The sequence below is a fragment of the Tetrao urogallus genome (assembly GCF_951394365.1).
Source record: "Tetrao urogallus genome assembly, chromosome: 3".
Lineage (NCBI taxonomy): Eukaryota > Metazoa > Chordata > Aves > Galliformes > Phasianidae > Tetrao > Tetrao urogallus.
Window position 1 is genome coordinate 18,460,997 of NC_136815.1, and position 19,047 is coordinate 18,480,043.

Here is a 19,047-nt window from a genome sequence, read left to right on the forward strand (position 1 = left end):
AGGTGGCACGAGTTGGTTTTTTTTTTATTACTTTATTTGAAACAAATGATGTTCTGCAGTTTACGGACAGCTGTACAGAAGGAAAAGCTTTGGCTATGCCACAAGTCACTCTGCCACCAAACTGTACGGATTTAACTTTGACTTCTCTTTTTTTATTAATAGAGGCATAAGCATAATCCTCCAGGCATGAATGCCAGGAAGGCAAGGCAATGAGAATAAATGTTTAATGCTGTTGAATGGGCATAGCAACTGTACTCTCTGCCTGCAGCTAAATATCGCTACTACAAAGGCGTTCTTCCAGTTATCGCTGCTAATAGTTGTTGCTGGGCAGGTATGTATATAGGAATCACAGTTTAAAAGGTGGGAGGGAAGAGGAAAAAAAAAAGAAAAAAAAAGAGAGCCTAATCATTTTCTGTTACAGACCAGAGTTCTGCTAAGGAAACTTAATCCCTTTTCCAATATGGAAAGATGCCAATAGTATATAAGTTTACTGTAATTTCAATCAGCGTGTGAACTCTAGTAATACTGATTACAATACCCATTTCTTCTCCCTTAAAAAACAAACAAAAAATCGTCCCAAATATGCTACTCTGCCTGATAAATTCTTCCCTCCATTTTTCCCTCCCCCACAACTTGTACCTTCAATACCACCAGAACTTCCATAGATCAGAGGACACTGTCAGCACAGGCTGACCAATCTCAGAGGTTTTTTTTTTTCTTTTTTTTTTTTTTTTTTTCTTCCAGATACTCCATGTTAACAGCTTGAGGGGGTTCAATCAGCACTGCTTTGATCTCGGCTGGAACTATAATTATTTAACATTGTTACAAGGATTTCTATAATCCATCCTACCATTAAATCCCTTTTACACCCTCATCTTCTGAAGGCTAATCTGCATCCGTACACTCAGTTTGTCTCTTCAGCTGGTTTCATCAGGCTCTGGCATTCTCCAACATCCAGAGTGATGGTTCTTTTTTTTCTAATGAAATCATTTTCTTTCAAATTGAAAAGCTCAAAAGGTCTTGTGCATTTGCTACCTTTTGATGAGATAGCTATGTAACACCAATATAATCCACTGTTTGCTGCAAACTTCCTCCCAATTTCATAAAATTCATTTTCTCTGTGGTGTTTTCACTGAATTGATGATACATATGCGTGTGTTATATACATAGCCAAGGAAAAAAAGTCGAATGAACACCAACAGATGCTCTTTGAAAACACAGCAGAGCCAGGAATAATAATAGCATGCTCATTTCTCACTACACTCTCCTTGACAAATACTACATGAAACACTGCAACCAAACTTAGAAAGCTAGGTAAACAAATTTGGCATAAGACAAAACTGAAATATTATATAATTATACAAAAGACACTATGTCACATGGAAAAAATGACTTTAACAGAATCAAAGGAAATAAATGACAGAAGGGTAATGGATGCAGAGCAAAGCAAAAATGAAGAGTGTGAACAAAATCAGACCTGGAAATAAAAGGAGAATATCAGAAATTGCGACTGATCAAAAGGGAATAGAAAAACTAAAAAAAACTTTCCTTTTTGTTTCTTACTTAAGGAAACAAAACTTTAAGAGCACACGTGCACAAGTTGCACACTGGAGAAACCGACAGTTGGCTGCATGAATTTTCTGCGAATCATTTGTTAACACAGCGTAAAAGCATTTGTTCCATGCAGGACCACTGCACTGCCACCTCGATAACCACTGTGCTGTGACTGTATGTGAAGCAAAACGTAAGTGCTGGCAGGAGGGTGGGGATGGCAAATACGGGTAAGTAATATCAGACCATTATTACAAAAGACAACTGTATCATAGGTTAGGCAGTACACTTTTCCTATGAAGTAAATTTATTCGGATAAATAACCTAATGCCCATTATCTCACAATGCTGACATATAGGGTTAAGTTAATTAAAAGCAGCATATATGGACTTGCTTTTTTATTACAAACATTGCATAAGGAAGGCAATAAATGAAAAGTAAGTAAAAAATAGCCAAAGAAATAAAGTCAATGAAACATACACAAGATGAGAAACAATTAGAGAAATTCATGTAGAGAAAATATGAGCTTTAAAAGGGTAAATTTCTTTTGATTCCCCTTAACTGGTAAGATAAGGTTATCAGCTGACGCTAGAGCAAATCATCATTCAACAGCAATAGTTCTGAAATACTGCTTGGATTCAGACAATAATTAAAGCAATAGGCAGTAGATGTGACTGATCTTCAGAAGAAGAAGCCAAGAAGTAATGCTGTTTCGCACACTTTCTACCTCAGAGTTTTTCGCATTTTTATGAAAACAAAACAAAACCAAACAACAACAAAAACAAACAGAATCAACCAAAAAAAAACCTGCAAAATAGAATGTAAGAAACATTAGAGTTTCCTTTAAGGAAAGATTTGCCCCTAGGAACCTTCTGAACATCATAGGTCACTATATCACTTGGGTAATATTTTAGCACCTTCACCCTTCAAACAGTCCCGATTCATTATATCAGTATATTTATACAGAAAGTTGCAGCAAAAATATATAAACTGCTACTGCAGAAATCCTAGCACTAAAAAAAAAAAATAAATCAAGTCCAATGTGTATTATGCCACCATGAGTCTGTATTTCACAGCTGTAATCAGAGCGATGAAATACGAGTACACCCTTTAAGAAGCAAAGGAAAGAAGACTGCAAAATCTGAACATCTTCTCATTTATAAAATTGATGTGTTACCTCAGACCTTACTATCCCAGCATCAACAATGCACAGCCATTGTGAAAGTGAACCGAACAGAAATGTTGAAACTTAATCTCCTACCTCTCAATTAAAAAAAAAGGTGTTTTTAATGTACGAATCAACCATCTTGCATATAAATGCAAATAATTTAGTAAGCATTAGGAAGATTCAAAATAGAAAGTCAGAAAAATCAAATAAATCCATGAAACTATGTTCTGTAATTCACAGAAACTCGAGATACAATTTGAATTCCTTAATTATCGTATTCAGAGTCTTACTGAAGTGACATACTTTAAGGCCCATTTACTTTGTCAAAGGAGTGGAAAGGGGCCTTTAGCATTGCTTAGATTTGCATCCCTATTAATTTGTGCATGCTAGCAGTTCACTTAGTATGTAGAAAGCACAACGATAAAGGCAGCTTCTGCTGGGAAAAGCTTATGACCTAAGGCCCCAATCCTATAAACACTTACACGTGTGCTTAACTTAATGCATGTGAGTAGTTTTTTCCTTGTTCAACATCATGCTCATATGCATCAAATTACAAGTTTATAAATGCTGCGCAGAATGGCAGCCTAAAAAGGCATTCTTCTAAATGTAGATACATTATCACCTGGAGGGAAAAAAAGAAAAAAAAAAAAAAAAGGCACTTATCAATCCTATCTAAAAATGCCTGGTTAATCTGGAAAAATGGATTCAAGCATGTACTTCTTGCACTGTTCTATGAACTCTTTCTTGGAGACTTGAGAGTTTTTCAGATGCTTAAGAGTATACTCGTTCCTACCTCCTGTTCATAACAAAGTCCTGGCTGACGAACAGTCTGCTTACTGTGGCTATGAGCCTTTCTCCTACAGAGTATTTGTGAGCCTTAAATAAACAATATGTGCATTTATAAATTAATCAATTATTAATAGATTGCTAGTTGTTAAGATAGTAGGTATTAAATTCACTGCCATCAGTGTGTGCTTTTCTATTTACTTCAACAGGACCAGAAATGTCGATGATATATTTTTAGGTCCTTCAAGACAAATTCTGACTATCTTAAGATAAAACATGTCTACCCTCTGTTAAAATTTAAACTAGCATAAGTAATTGGTGTATTTGGGCAGGCAGCTGCCCATCAATACCCACAGTGCTTATGTTATTACCACATTTCTGGGGAGAAGATAATGTTAAACTGCCATATTTGACAGTAGTTTACAAATAGTTCCCAGACACTCATAGGGCATCACATGGAGGAATGAGCACTCCAACTCAAGGTGGCCATGTTGGGTTACAACAGTCAGCTTCAGTATGTGGTATTTTTTATTTATGCATACAGACTGCTTAATACAGATAAAGCAAAGCTCTGACTGCCAGTGAGCAAAATAAAGTCATATTTCACAGTTATGATGTCATCAAAGGACTATATTTCATGGCTATAACATCTTTGCAAATATATACATAAAGTGGCATCCCTAAGGAGCGCTTCTTGCTAAGTCTGCCTGAGGTCCAGTGAGGTGGACCTCCTTAAATTCCATTTAATGTACATTAAGATTTGAATATCAAGGAAGTCTAAATAGCCTGAGGGTACAAAAGGCATTCTGACTTTCCTACGCTGTAGCATACTTGCCATATTACATGAATTTTTCTATATATTATGTGCCGTGTTATCTTCACTTCACTCTTTAAATTTCAGCACACTATTTTCCTTTTATGCATTTATCTGTGCATATATGCTTTATATATTACACGTAATTACAGAATTACAACTCAACTGAAACTCATATAATATATGAACTATCATTGATGCAGCCCCTGAATTTCAGATCTTCAAAATGAAATTTGATTACTTTATTCACTCTCAACCAATATCACTGTAATATCTGCCTTAAGCAATGCAGGCTGCTAAAATCATTTGGTTCCATTTTTCCAAAAAGGAAAACTGATAGGATTATTTTCGTGATAAATTAATTTTACCATGTAATTGCAATTATGACTTCTAATTAATGAATGGTTTCAGCCTTACTAACTAGGTCAGCATTTTTCTTTTAAAAATATATCATCTTTTTTCTTTAGATAAGCGTCACGATATGTCCAGGCTTTGGGGAAACACGCAGCATTTTTCCAGAGTAATCACCCTAGAAGCTGAGAAATGGTGAAAATAATGTGACTACATATTAAAGTGATTTTTGTTTCCTTTTATGAGAAAAATTAAAAAGCAAGCAGATGGCTAAAGGCTTTTCAATAGCTAGAACCACAGTTTCTAAATACTTATAAAGTGTTATTTAGCATCTTGACTGTATATAGAACACTAACACTATGAAACCAATGAATCAGTAGGACTTCTAATCTACTGCATCATGCTTGTCAAGATGCACGTGGCACTGTAAAATACAACAGTGAGAGGCAGAATAGGAGAGCAGGTTTTCTGTAATTGGATTTCTTCCTGCAAGAAATTATGAGAGGAGCCTGATACATACTTTCTATGTCATCTAGGACAGAGTTCAATGCACATTTCCATTGGTCCACCACATCCTGTGCTTGAAAGTACAACAGTAATATCTGACAGCACTTCTTCAGCGAGACTGGAGTTGTTCTCTTCTCACTGGTGACAGGTGACAGGACAAGAGGAAATGGCCTCAAATTGCATCAGAGGAGGTATAGGTTGGATCTCAGGAAAAACTATACAGAAAGGGTTGTTAAGCTCTGGAATAGGCTCCCCAGGGAGGTGGTTGAGTCACCATCCCTGGATGTGTTTAAGAACCTTTTGGATGTGGTGCTCAGGGACATGATTTAGCAGAGGGTTGTTAGAGTTAGGGTAGTATGGTTAGGTTGCAGTTGGATTTGGTGATCTTTATGGTCTTTTCCAACCTGAGCTATTCTATGATTCTATGATTCAGCATCCCCTAAAAATGTTCTCTGGCATGTGGCACTTGAAATTCTACATTGTCCTTCTGCTCACATCCCTGTTGCACAGTTCTTTGATTCCAGATGATTCAGACATTGTGACATGATTATACAGAAAAAGAAAGCTGAGAAAGTTTTAACTATTAAAACAAGCATTAGCAGGACAAGTTGAAAGGAAAATAATTTCCTTGGAAGAAATTCAAAATTTGATTGTTAAAATGTTATGTATATAGTAATTAAACTAGATGCTAGCTCATATCAGATGCACCACACCAAATTTTGTTGTTTTCTTATAGGCGGATTTTTTCTTCCTTCTGCTAGAAATGGGTATAAATTTAGAAAGTATCTCATAAAGAAAATTTCTGAGACAAGTTGAGATCCAAGACTTACTTTGAAAACTGGTCAAGATCAAATGCCAAGGGATGCTGTAATTTATGAAAAAATTATTTTCTGAGAATAAGTCCATAAAAATCCATGAAATACAAATCACATTAATAGAAATAATAAGTTTAAAATTATACCTATTTAATCTGAATAAATATGAAGCATTTACAGTATCACATTACATAAACATCATATACATGACTATATCACATCTCAGAAAACTCTCTCGAATGTTAATAAAAACTGCTGTCCAAATAGTTTTGCTTTTTTTTTTTCCTTCCTTTCCATAAGAACTAATACTTGTTTATAGATGGAAGCCAAAGATTTCTGAAGCGATTAGCAGCTTTGGCACTGAGATACAAGTATCAAGCTTCAGATAACTTAATGAATTCTTTTTCTCACCCAATGAAGTAATTTGAAATTCAGACTCAACCACCCATCCAAAAATGCATATATGCACCACTCTGGAACATTATGTCCATAGAACACATTATCTTATCTTCCTAAATTATCCGTAATAATCCATCATTGTGGTTTTATGCTGATATTAATGCAACTATATTGAGATAAAATCAGAGAAGCAAAGACCTGAATTATCCTAACTTGAGTACTGTCCTTAAGTAACAAATCATTTTTACAACTTCATCCTCAATCGTTAAAATTTATCAGCTATTTTTTCTTCATACAAAACAATATGCCATTGCATAATCCTGCAATACTTTCTCAGGACAAAATTACATAAATACTGGAAAGTTTTTCTATCTATCTGTGATCCCCAGCAACATGTTGTGAAGTATCTCAGCTTGACTACAATGACTGAAGGTCTCAAGAAAGACAAAGCATACAGAGAGGAACAAAAAGTGTAAGGTTATTAAAATAAATTTTAAAAAAAAAGGCAAGAGCTCAGATGACCTCAGAATAGCTCCTTAAAGTCTAAACCAACCCACTGACTCCAGGAAAAACTAGGAAATACTAACCCTTACACAATTAAGGCCTTCCCAACATACACCTTAATGCTTAATAATTCTGTCTAGCCAGCTATCAGCATAGGTATATTACTGTTTAACTCTGGGCCACACTTTTGCCTATTTGGTTCCAAGGCTTCTCACTGATTCCATCAGAAGATACTGAAATCACTAGAAACTATGTTAACTGAACAAAAATGAGGGCTGATTCTAGTAAGAAATGCTTATTTTTGACATGTTGGTGAGTGAGTGATGAAAGACTGCGTAGAAGTTGATCATAGCACTTCTACAGTCATCACCACCTTGTCCTTCCTGTGGGCATGCAATGGTAGAATGCCCTAAAAATGAAATCTGACAACTAAAAACCTAAAATCAAATGTGAATAAAGCTAGTATCATTGAGCTAAACACAAATACTGAGAAATCTAGGGCCAGAATTTAGGCAGAGATTTTGCCCTTAGGATGCTCTTGCCATCTCATGACAACTTTGTTCAATTCCTCTCCAGATTCACAACCATTCTGAACTGTCTTTGTAATTTGATTGGGTAAATGCTCATATCCAGTTTGCCATGTCACATTAAATTTACTTTCAGCTCAAACTGGTTCTTTCGAATGGAGATTTGATGGTGTCTGGTAATAATGTGTTTGTTGTTTTAGCTACATTTTCCAACTTTTATGTTATGATGTCTTAACAGAGAGGAAATAAGTGAGCAAAGACAAAAATGTATTTGGAAAATCAAAGTATTTTCTTTAATTATATGCTGAGCACAGGATACAATGCTGAAAATAACAGAAACCTGACTATTTAAGAAACGAAGGCACTACTATCTCTCACCAGGTGCTTGCATCCAACTGCTGGACATCACTGTGCATGATAAATAAATAACACTACATTTTGTACATAGATCAATGTATTAACAGACCCACCCTTCAGCTGTTCAAGGCAGTGCTGCTATGCAATATTCTGCATGTAGTAATCTTAGTTGAATTAATGAGAAAAACACAACAAAGAGCAAAACAGCTCCTTTTGATTCTCATCCTACCTGCTTCCAAATATAGACACTGTTTCCTAGTCCTTTGCAATTACCATGATGTTTACATTACCACTGCCTTTACATTACATTGTATTTTTTACATTACATTACAATTACATTGCCTTTATGACCACACTACAGTGAAGACAGTTGAAAAGTGCAAAGCTTTCTGCCAGCCTCTGCTGATCCCTTGGTGCATGAAACTACAAGAAACAACGCACTGTAATGCAGATGTTCACTTATTCTCTGCAGACTTTCACGGACTAGGAGTCCTTCACTATGTGACCTACAGGGATTTGTACAGGTAACATCCACTATGCAGTGTATCATGTCCAAAAAAGCAGCACCTGGTGAATCTGATCATTTGTCCCTTGCACATGCCCTTCCCAACTATCAACTTCTTTCAGAAAACAGGAAGTCTTTTGTGCTTGAAACACAAATGCCAATCAAAACAGAATACAATTTTAATGTCTGTAACCTTTCATTCAGAGTTCAGCACTGTTCATGATTCAGTACGATGTTCCTCTCTTGACACACATAAGTACATAAAAATTTAGGAAGGTGTTGGATCAATTTCAAGTCTACTTAGTCTAAAACTTGCCAGTCTGCAGATTAAGATAGTTTCCAATTTATACCTAACGTAGTATGTAAAGTAAGCATTTCACAGATGGATAAATGAAGACCCAGAAATACTAAATGAATATTGTCAAACTAACTAGCAACTTCTGAAGCAGGTGCATTTTTACTGCACCTAATTTTACAATGGAATTTAAATTCATGTATATGTCACCTTCATGAAACAATGACAAGAAAATAGTATCCCAAATACAAAACAGGAGAACAGTGCTCCAGTATTCAGCAATGAACTCTCTCCTTATTTACAGTTTATGCTCTAAGTCAACTGAGGTAAGGTTGATTTTCAAGCTTACAGAATCCTACTATATTTGCACCTTGAATGGATGAACTCATCATAACAGCAAGTAATTTCAATTTAGTAAATAACATAGTCTTCAATATCTGAAATGCCTACTCACATGATTTTAGGGGGACTGTATTAAACCTCAACTTCTTCTTTAAACCCTGGGGTCTAACATGTCTGGTATTTCATCAGGAGTGGCCATAAAATAAAAAATTTCCCTACTGATCTTGTCTATTAAACATGCTCAGTAGGTCATACAACAGTTCATTTCCCACAAAAGTTTGCATGTGGGAAACATGGTAGCAAAGATTAGATTGCTTCTTCCATGTTCATACATACAGCCACTCTCATTTTCTTATCTTTCAGGTCTTTTTTATGGGGAGCAGTTTGGTAACGAGATGAACTACTTCACAGAAAAGCCATTTCTGCACTAGCAACATCTGCTAAAGGATGTAAAAGAAGGAAGGAAACCTTCTTTCTGGTAAAGGAAAGCTAATTACATGTGCCAAAAGAAGACTCTGTGCACTGAGACTAAGTACTGTAAAAAGGGGCAACTGTGTGCTGGGAGATTCCCTTAGCCTATAAGGCTAACTACCTACAGATAAGGCTTTATGCACTGCTTTAACACTTGAAAATCTGGAATTATTTAGGAAGTGTCAGCTGGCCTCAACAGCAGTCATGCCAGGGATGTGTTTTAGCACCTCACTGGTATATACTATTCAGCTTCTGTCACTGCTGTATTTACTAACACAGCATGTATTTTCCTTATAGCTCTTAGCCCTGTATCTCCTCTTTAAGAGACAGGAATGTACCCACCGAGTTAGAGCAGAGAGGAGGGGCCCTCAGGAGGGTCTGCAGGAGGAAGCGGCAGCTGCAGCCAGAAGGGCAGTTCCTCACCCCCACCACCATAGCACAGTCTCCGAGCTAAAGCAGCCTGGAGCTGTCATGGCAAGATGGACATCCTGATAGTCCTAGAAATGCTAACACTAAGAATGACATTAAAATACCATACATTTAAATATCAGTTCCTACCATCATTTGATGAATTAAAAATCACAGCTTTTTTTACAAAAAAAAAAAAAGGAAGGAGGGACAAACCTCAGGAGTTCTTGCCTAGAGCAGACATCTGACAGTGAGTGTTGATGATGTATGGATGAAGTCTGTAAATTACAGATGCTAAGTGCAGCATTAAGGTTAAGCAAGGTGAATACAGTACAAGAGCATTTGAGGAACTATGGTTTTAGTCAACCCATCAGAACTAAAATGGAAGAATGCCTTGCAGAGGTTTCCAGTGGAATTTTAGCTAGTCAACACTAATCTGCACTATGCATAGAGAAGAACTGGGAACACCACAGTCCTTACAGACATATACTATGTACAAGGGTGAAAAATAGTTGAAATCCTCCTGTACTTAACATGCAGGTGCAGTAACCTCCCAGAAGTTCCCATGTCAGAACTAACCATGAAGTTTAACCATAACGTTTACTTCACCAACCTGAATAGTATTCAAGAGTCAAAATAAGACCTGCAGTCCAGGGGTTAAACTGATGACCACTCCCACCCCATTTTTGCAATTCGGACTCCCCATAGCCTCCCTTTAGTTCCAATCTAGAGATGGAAACCAGACCAAGATGCAAAGAAATCCTCCCCTGCTCCTAGAAGGCCCCTCCCAACACCCCAGCACAGGAGCCAGGCTCTCTGCTTTTCCTCCGATATCCACTTCACTATAGAAGATTTATTTAGACTGTCTCTTGCTTCATAAAGGGCTCCAAAAGTCTGTAGTGATTTTGACACTTTGTTATAACGTTTCTATGACCCCCCCACCCCCTCCTCACATACCACACCACCACCCAGCCTCATTTTCATATGGATACAAAGCATCGGGATAAAATGATGGTTCATTATAGTGGTACAGAGCTCTTATCTTCATCCGGCAAGAGTCATTTCCTTCCAAAGATTGAAATGCAAATGTGAAAATTAATGATAACTGCATTATCTGATAGCAGAGATAATACCGATTCACTGTCAGAGTAACACACAGTCGTTCTATGATTTCCTCTGCTTCTTCACAATATTCTTCTTACTGTCAGACTATATCTGTGGTTAACTATGTTTCATGGATTTTTGTTAATTTACATCAAATAGCATTTCCAAGATCTTATATCTACCACATTCCCCAATCAAAAAAGAAACGAAATCAGGACAGTAATCTCCAAGTCCTTCTTAGGACTGGTTTAAAAAGAAAAGAAAGAGAAAAAAAAAAAGAAAAAAGAAAAAAGAAAAAGGAGAAGAAAAAAAAAACACCTATCATTAATGTCTGTTCCCATCTTGCAGTGGCCTACCAAACATTCCGATCTATATTATCCACTTTTGCTTTGTAACCCAAACTGCTTAAGAGTATTACTAAATAATGCAGATTTAGCCCAACAATCAATAAATATTTACACTAATTCTTACGAAAGGTTACAGAAAATCTCTTCAGAAAGCTTTTCAAACTACCTTTTATGGAAAATATAAAAACAAGAACCTGTCACATAAAATGTTCACAAGAATCTGATTCACATCCCACTTCAGAATTCATATGAAAAACTGTATCCTTTATAAAAAATTCCTTCATGAAAAATTCATAGCAGTGTCACACACAGCATAACCTTATTTTAAAGACCAATTAATTTTATATTTACTATTTACTTACACTTCCTGACGTACTTTAAGAAAAATACCATCCTGCGATGGTAATAAAAAGAAAGTATGATGTGATATATTTAACAATCCTCCATACTTTTTTCCACAGTTCTTTGATACATGTATATGAGTCATGATGAGTCCCCTGAGGTTTAACATGAGTTGTGACTTCATCCTGCTCTACTATTATCAGTAGCAGAAATTCTGCTGATTAACTGGAGGCACAATTTTACACATGGGAAACTTCCACTTTATGTGTAGATGAATGTAAACAGTACATAAAAATAGCCATAAAATGACAAGGAGAGGTGGGTTTTTTTTGTTGGTTTTTTTGTTTTGTTTTGTTTTGTTTTGTTTTTAGAAAAAAATACTTTTTTTTTTTTTTTTTTTTTTTTTCTCTGCTTTTTTGTTTGTTTGTTTTCCTTTTTGGTTACTTGGACAACTGCAATTATCTCACTTTCTTGGAAAATTTCAGATAAATATCAGAAGAACTGCTGACACTGACTTTTAATTAAGATCATCCAACTCACATAATCAACTTGTTCTGCAAAGAAGAAACACTCCTTTGCAGCTGTAAAAATAATAGCTCACATAATGAATACAAATGAAATAGTTGATGACATACTACATGTATATTGCCAAAAGAGTTCTGGTAAGGAACCATGAAACTCCTAGGATATTTCATTCATAGTTCCCCAAGTTGGGCAGTATTTTGTTTTACATATCCAGTAAATATCCACTAAAGCAAGGTATGATCCTATTGTGTTATTGATAGTCCATGGAAGACACATAGGAGAGCCACCTCGTGTTCATTACCTCTTAAAACCTTGATCACCAGTGTCACTTGCACTGATAACCTAACAGTAATACAAAGCAAACATACGCATCTATACACATGAAGGCACCTAGTAACAAGTAGTGTTTCTGAGGCTGTTAAATGGCCTTTGCTTACAATTTTAAAGAAATAAATCTTTTCGTACAAATTTTTATTAAACTCAGTCTTCTTTGCAGACTCTATCTCTTGGACTTTTGCAGCTGGCTATAGCAGGAAAAGAACAGGTCCATTACTGTGTGTCCATATGCAGTCAATTAACCTCAATTTCCATTATTTCAGAGGCATCTTCTCATTAAAAAGAATAAAAAAAAAAAAAATGCGGACAAAACCAATGAAAATTATGGATAGTTTTAAGAAGTTCAGATAACTACATAAAGTAAGCATTATCACTGTAGAATTTCCATGTTGGTCAGTGAAGGTCACAAAATGATGCAATTTGAGAGACTGCTTCAGCAGAAATTCTTTGAAGTTACAGCACGTTTAACTATGGATTTTTTTCTGCATAAAATACTCTAGTTACAAATGATTGGGAATGCGTGTGAACCACTTGACAATGAAAATTTTCATACAAAATAAAACTCTAATTAGTGTCCTGAAACTTAATTTTGACTCCACCAGAAGGTTTTGCTAATGAGTAACTCATAGAATTCTAGTCTGTAGAAAATATTGGTTCTGGAAATAACTATGTCAAGTAATAGAGGAAAAACAACAAAATAGCTCAGGCTTTGGGTATTCACAGTTCACATCATCAGTTGACACCAACTTGCATCACGTAGAATACAGTATTTTCTTGGGTTCTGAGAGCTCCTTCTCAGTAAAGAGACCAAATGTAGAACCTATAACCACCACCATCTAGTGATAAAGACAGCACCTCTACTATGAGATGGTAAATACTGGAGTATTTAACAGTTCTTTTTCTGCAGTGCTGGCAGAAGTCTCTAAAGCAAAATATTTCATGCTTTGTTTTTTTTTTTCTTCTCAAAGATCTGAAGGAAGCTATCATTTTTCTTGTACTGCATGGCTGAAAATAATTTCTGTTGATCATTTCTTTTTCCATATCAATAAATAACCAAATTCATTTCAGAAAGTGTGCATGATGGAGAGCATGGCATGTGGTGTGCATACATTCCTTTCCAACCTTCATACATATCATTCCCTTTAAAGAATCCACATTTAAATAAAACAAAGCTTATTTCATGTCATTAGCCATCATTTTGCTGAAGGCAAATCCTGTGTCAAAGCTAACAATAAATATACATTACCAGAAAAACACACATCTTACTGTTTAACTGAGTATTTTTTTCCAATGAAATCAAAAAAGTGTCTTTAAAAATGTGTCTGTAACATTGGCATAAGACAGCTCACATAAAAACCCGTAAATGCCAACAGAAAAACATATTCAACTGTGTTGAAATAAACTAAAAAAAAAGAACATAAATTTATTCAAGACAGAATTTATTAGCAATGAAATTTTAAAAAATCATATGTTAATCACTGACAGCCTTTAAATCTGCAGTGAAGCTGGAAAAGGTTGTTCTGCTACGTCTAAAGATGTCTTCTGTGCTATTTTAAATATATGATAGTGTATTTTATTAGAAAATCTTGTTTTCATATAACACCACAGTGCTTTACATAGCTTCAACTTGTGTAGTATCATTAAATATATTTAAAATGACATCATATTAATTATATACACTATGTCTTCCTTTTTGTTTGCATTACATTTTCCAGCTTCTGGTTTCAGAAAATTACCATTACTGTTGTTCTTCTCTTCATGAAGAGCATATAGTAATTTGCAAAATCAAGCAAGGGTGAAAATGTGACTGAAATACAGGAATTTTTTTAAATGAAATATTATTATTGCATTATAAATTATTGATAAAATGCTTCTGGAACTCTTTTCTTTCATCCTTTTTAGGGAAAATGTCCATTAGAGATACAGCCATTCTGAGAGTATATATAGCTTCAAATGCACATTTTCCAACTGCACTTTTAAAATGTATTAAATGTAATGGATTTTCAAGGCCCATTCTAGAGTCCTTACCATGAACACCTTGCATTGAATTTAACTGTAGATTTGCCTAATTCAGAAATACAATTTAACCCTTTGTCTTAGATGCTTTTATTACATGACATACTTTACATATTTACATAGAACAGATATTTGGAAAGTTTTCCTATGATACCGTCAAATTTAAAAGCAATATTGTGCTTATCCTCTCTTAAAGTACATAACAAAAAATACTGCTATGAATCAATGTTTTAATGTGGAGTTCTAGCAGTATTGACTGCAATCTCAGAGTTTCTCTTTCAAATGAAATCAATGACCAGGTGTGCTAAGTGATTTACATCTAGCTAAAACTGGTAAACAAAGTCCTTGAAAATGTCAGTAGTTCTTATACCTTTGTTAAGCCCAACATGCTGCTAAATGTAGACATAAAGCTTGGAGGAGGACACTGGCATTTCATCAAGCATCAGAAAATATAACAGAAAAACTTAACACAACCATGAAACTGCGAATTTAATGACAAATTTTTATCTTAGAATTCTAAGCAGCAGAAACAACGTTTTCGTTTATAACAATAACTATGTAAGATATTTCATGATAAATGATTCACAAAATGGCTTAGACAAAACATTTTTTTACTCCAGATCTTTCTTTTAGTACTTATCTGTTAATATCCTGGACACCAAGGGATCAAGAAAGAAACAGAACGTTATATACCACTACTAAGTAGAAAACAACTTATAAAATAACAGAAAGCACTGTTCGAAAAATTACTGTTGCCTGTCAGCTGTTTTTTTTTCCTACCTGGCCCATCCCAATCTTCTGTCTCCACTGCAAGCTGCCCTGGTTTCTCTGACTTTGCATCACCATCAGATTCTGGTGCCTCATGGATGCCTTCCTCATTGCCTGAAAAAAAAAAAGTAACCCAAGAAATGTATTTTTGAAATATTTCAAGAACAACTTTCAGTCAGGTTTACTGTAATAACCAAACCACCGCTTACAGGTGCAAGTGAAAATACAGACATATATATAAATAGAAAGGAAATGAATAAAGAATAATTGTATTAGACATTTCAACATCTGTGAGTTCCCAACGATCCAAACAAGTCCAACATGTTCATTCCTTCCAGTTCTGTGGAAAGGCAAATCTTGGTAATCAGTGTTTACTCCATATGCTTAAAAAATAGAATAATCACTAGCACCTATTCTGTAAACTTACAAGCCGAAGGAGTCATTAGGTTTGTATGCACAAATGAGAGAAACAAATCAGCTTGTTACACCCCAGCTAGTGAGGTAATTAAGGAAAATAATCTTTTGAGTTGAATGTTTTCTTGAATTGACATCTAACTATTGTTTATGTTTTGCAGATTTATTACACTCTCTACAAGCACATGGTCCACTACACATTCTGGCTTTTCTGGCAACTAGTGGGGTATTTAGGCATTTAGGGAATTTTTACTTAAAGGTTTCAAGCTAGCTCTCCTATGACCACTTTCTCCCCATCAGTATAAATCTAAAGAAATATAACATTTCTAACAAATTTTAGAATTTTCACCATCTACCAGAGAGCTTCTTTCAGCCTTCAGGAACTATTGAGTCTGAAGTAGTACATAGAGCATGCTGAACACTACAGTCTGGTAGATTAGGGATGGCCACCTAGTAATTATGTGAAGAATTCTTTCTTGAAAGTGCAGTACTGGGCACAGTAATGTGCTGAATGTTGTGCCAGGCCGCTTATCCCAGCCAGTAATTAAATACATTTGTAGAACTTCTTTTTACCACTAATTCATCCCAGAAAGCCTTGCATAGAAAGGTATTAGGAAGCGTGCTTAAAAGTCAAATTTTATAACAATTCAGAAGCAAACTTTTGAAAAAAAATTGTGTTCCACAGAAAAGTGACAGCATTGAAAAACAAATGGAAACTGGAAATCAGACTGCTGGTTGATTTAACAACAGTGAAACACAGGAAAAAAATAATAGCAATTAAGTAATAACTTGCAAATTATTTCCACTTATGATAACAACAGCTTTTAATAGCAACATAGGTAGAGAAATGTGATTACAACATACCAGGCCAGATCCCCATATGTTATCACTGGAGCTATATTTACACGAGATAAGATTGTGACCCAGAGTTTTGAAGTATATGATCATATACAAGCACATATACAAGTACGAACTTCACGTGTATGTAGCAGCATCTTGTAATAACATATTCTTCTTTGCATTCATAAAACAATTTTTCAAATCTTAAATACAAGAACCTGGTAAACTACTTCTCACACTAACACAATGCCATGTTCACTCCAGACTCCAATAACAAATATGAATTCATAAGTACTAAAAATAAATATTAAAAAGATACTAAAAAATGATTTCGCAATTAAAGCAAAAAGAAATCAAGAATATCTAGCATAATTTTTGTTAAGCCCGCTGTATAATTTTACCCAGACATTAGAAGTTCATGCACTTCAGCTCAATCTGAAGTTATCCTTCAGAAGACAGTCAGTAAGGGCTCACATGCTGAAAAAACAAAATCAAGCAATCTTACAAATTTTTTGCTTTTCCCGACTACTTTATTTTGAACTAGCATTTGTACAGTTAGTTTTCTAGTAAATACAAGAGCTTTTTTCTTTTTCTTGGTGGAATGAAGAACCTATCATATTTTACATCCGAATTTCTACCTTCATAACTATTTACAGGTGTTCATTATTATAGAGACACAAAGGACCATTTAGCCAGAGACAAACCTGGAAGATCAGCTCCAGTTCTTGCCAAAATGCTACAAAGCATTTCACAGCAAAGACTACACTGACAATGAGTTTCTAACTCAAGCTGTATAATTACCACAGAAAGCTCTTCGAATGTTCGAGGGGAATTTTTATAATAAAAAAAATTATTTTCCTTCATTGTAAACAACAACTCTGTATAGACCAAGGAAAAGCAACAACAACAACAAAAAGGTAGAAATAATAACAGTTCCTTTAGATGAAGCTTTAGCACGGAAAATGTTAGCTCCGAAATATAAAAGTTTTTCCAGATGGTAATATATGCAAACCTGGCGTTAGCATGCAAATTTGAGCATTCTTTCAATCAGTGCAACCAACCAGAACATCAAACAAACAAAACTATGAGAATTGAAAGAGAAGTGGGAAAAAACTTACGTGAAAAGATTGGGCTGAAGGGCAAAAGAAGGACAGAGCTACAGCGATGGTATAGAACCTATTGCACACAGTAATTAAGTATTTGGGAGATGAGGAAAGATCTGAAAATTTATGTTAGCAGATGGCTTAACTTTTCATGAACTTGCTTTTTCAGTGTTTCATGAAGTATGGTGTTATGTGTTTTCCATAATCAGCTTTTCATGAATTAATGCATGTAATTCTGTGCAAACGGAACAGAACAAAATATGGAGAATTTACATTAAGGGAAACTTTGTTTTGTATCTATCTAAACTATTTTTCATTATTTGCATCAATATTTTTCTTCTACTCAGCGACTACCAAGCCTATGCGTTACACACCTGTAATATCCCAACACCTGCCTGTACCCCCATACTACTCTCTCCCCATCCTGAAGCAATCTGCTTGTGACACCAACCATCTGGACCTTACTGTGGACTGCAGAATCCATCAGGGAAGAGATTTTAACCCAGACTCAGGTATGTGTCAAGGTCCAATGAAAATGGCCAAGTCAACATTTTTGGTGCTACAGACTGCAATTTTTAAAAAGTCAAAAGGAAGCTTACCACAAGGGTTAATAACTAACTTGGACAAGAACTAATAACAAAATGTATTTCTCCAGCTTTTTAATTCCATCCCCTTAATGATACCTTAAGCAGCTAATATTTTTTTAGCTCAAAGGAGTTTATTTCCTTACAGAATTTCTTTTCTTTTTATTGTTTAGTCTTTTTGTTCATTCACTGACTATTTTTTAATTTCAATGAAACTATTTTTTAATATTTATTTTAAAACTGATTAAGTTTTTCTCTGTTTTATAGGCATTTGGATCCATGACTTTTTTTTTCCTTCCATGTCAAAAGCAGAGCCTCATATATACCACCCACTTTTTTCTCACGTTCATTTCTTCCCTTTGCTCCTCAGTTACATTTAATAAAGCGTGTTAGTACCATCAGGATAAATACTCTAAAAGTAAGCAAATCTGCTTCTACTGAAGTTTCTCCTTATGGCAACTAAGATAAGCAAATGTCATTCATTATAAGAACATTGCTGTGGTTAAAAAAAAACATTCACATGACCAAGAATCTATAATAACATATAGTATGTTTATTCAAGGGTCATTTAAGTCTTCTAGAAACCCTGCAATTTCTCTTTGATTTTAAAACTGCACTTGGGCAGGATTCCTCTCCTCTATAGGTAAATGTCCGAAAGCTAAGCTGCACCAGACTAACTATGGAGGTACTCCACTAGATAGGGAAGAGAGGAACCTCCACAGTGACTCGTCCCATTCTAGAATGCTTCAGATGTGACAACACTTGGTGATAGCTGAAATGAATCATTCTCCAGAACACACAGCTAACTTTAGGAACCTATCTTGAGGCAGCTGAAATCAAGTGAAAGAAAGCTCTGCCTTACAGTTAC

At 35.2% G+C, this 19,047-nt stretch overlaps 1 protein-coding gene across 2 annotated transcripts in view; it reads right to left on the minus strand.

Moving 5' to 3' along the window:
- ZFPM2 (zinc finger protein, FOG family member 2) overlaps nucleotides 1–19,047 on the minus strand; it is a gene marked incomplete at both ends in the record, with an annotated part of 303,128 nt that overhangs the window by 213,856 nt on the left and 70,225 nt on the right. For both annotated transcript variants that reach the window (XM_079533412.1, XM_079533411.1), the window contains one exon: nucleotides 15,251–15,352. In XM_079533412.1, the coding sequence (XP_079389538.1) occupies nucleotides 15,251–15,352 (102 nt within the window). The remainder of the gene's footprint in view (nucleotides 1–15,250; nucleotides 15,353–19,047) is intronic.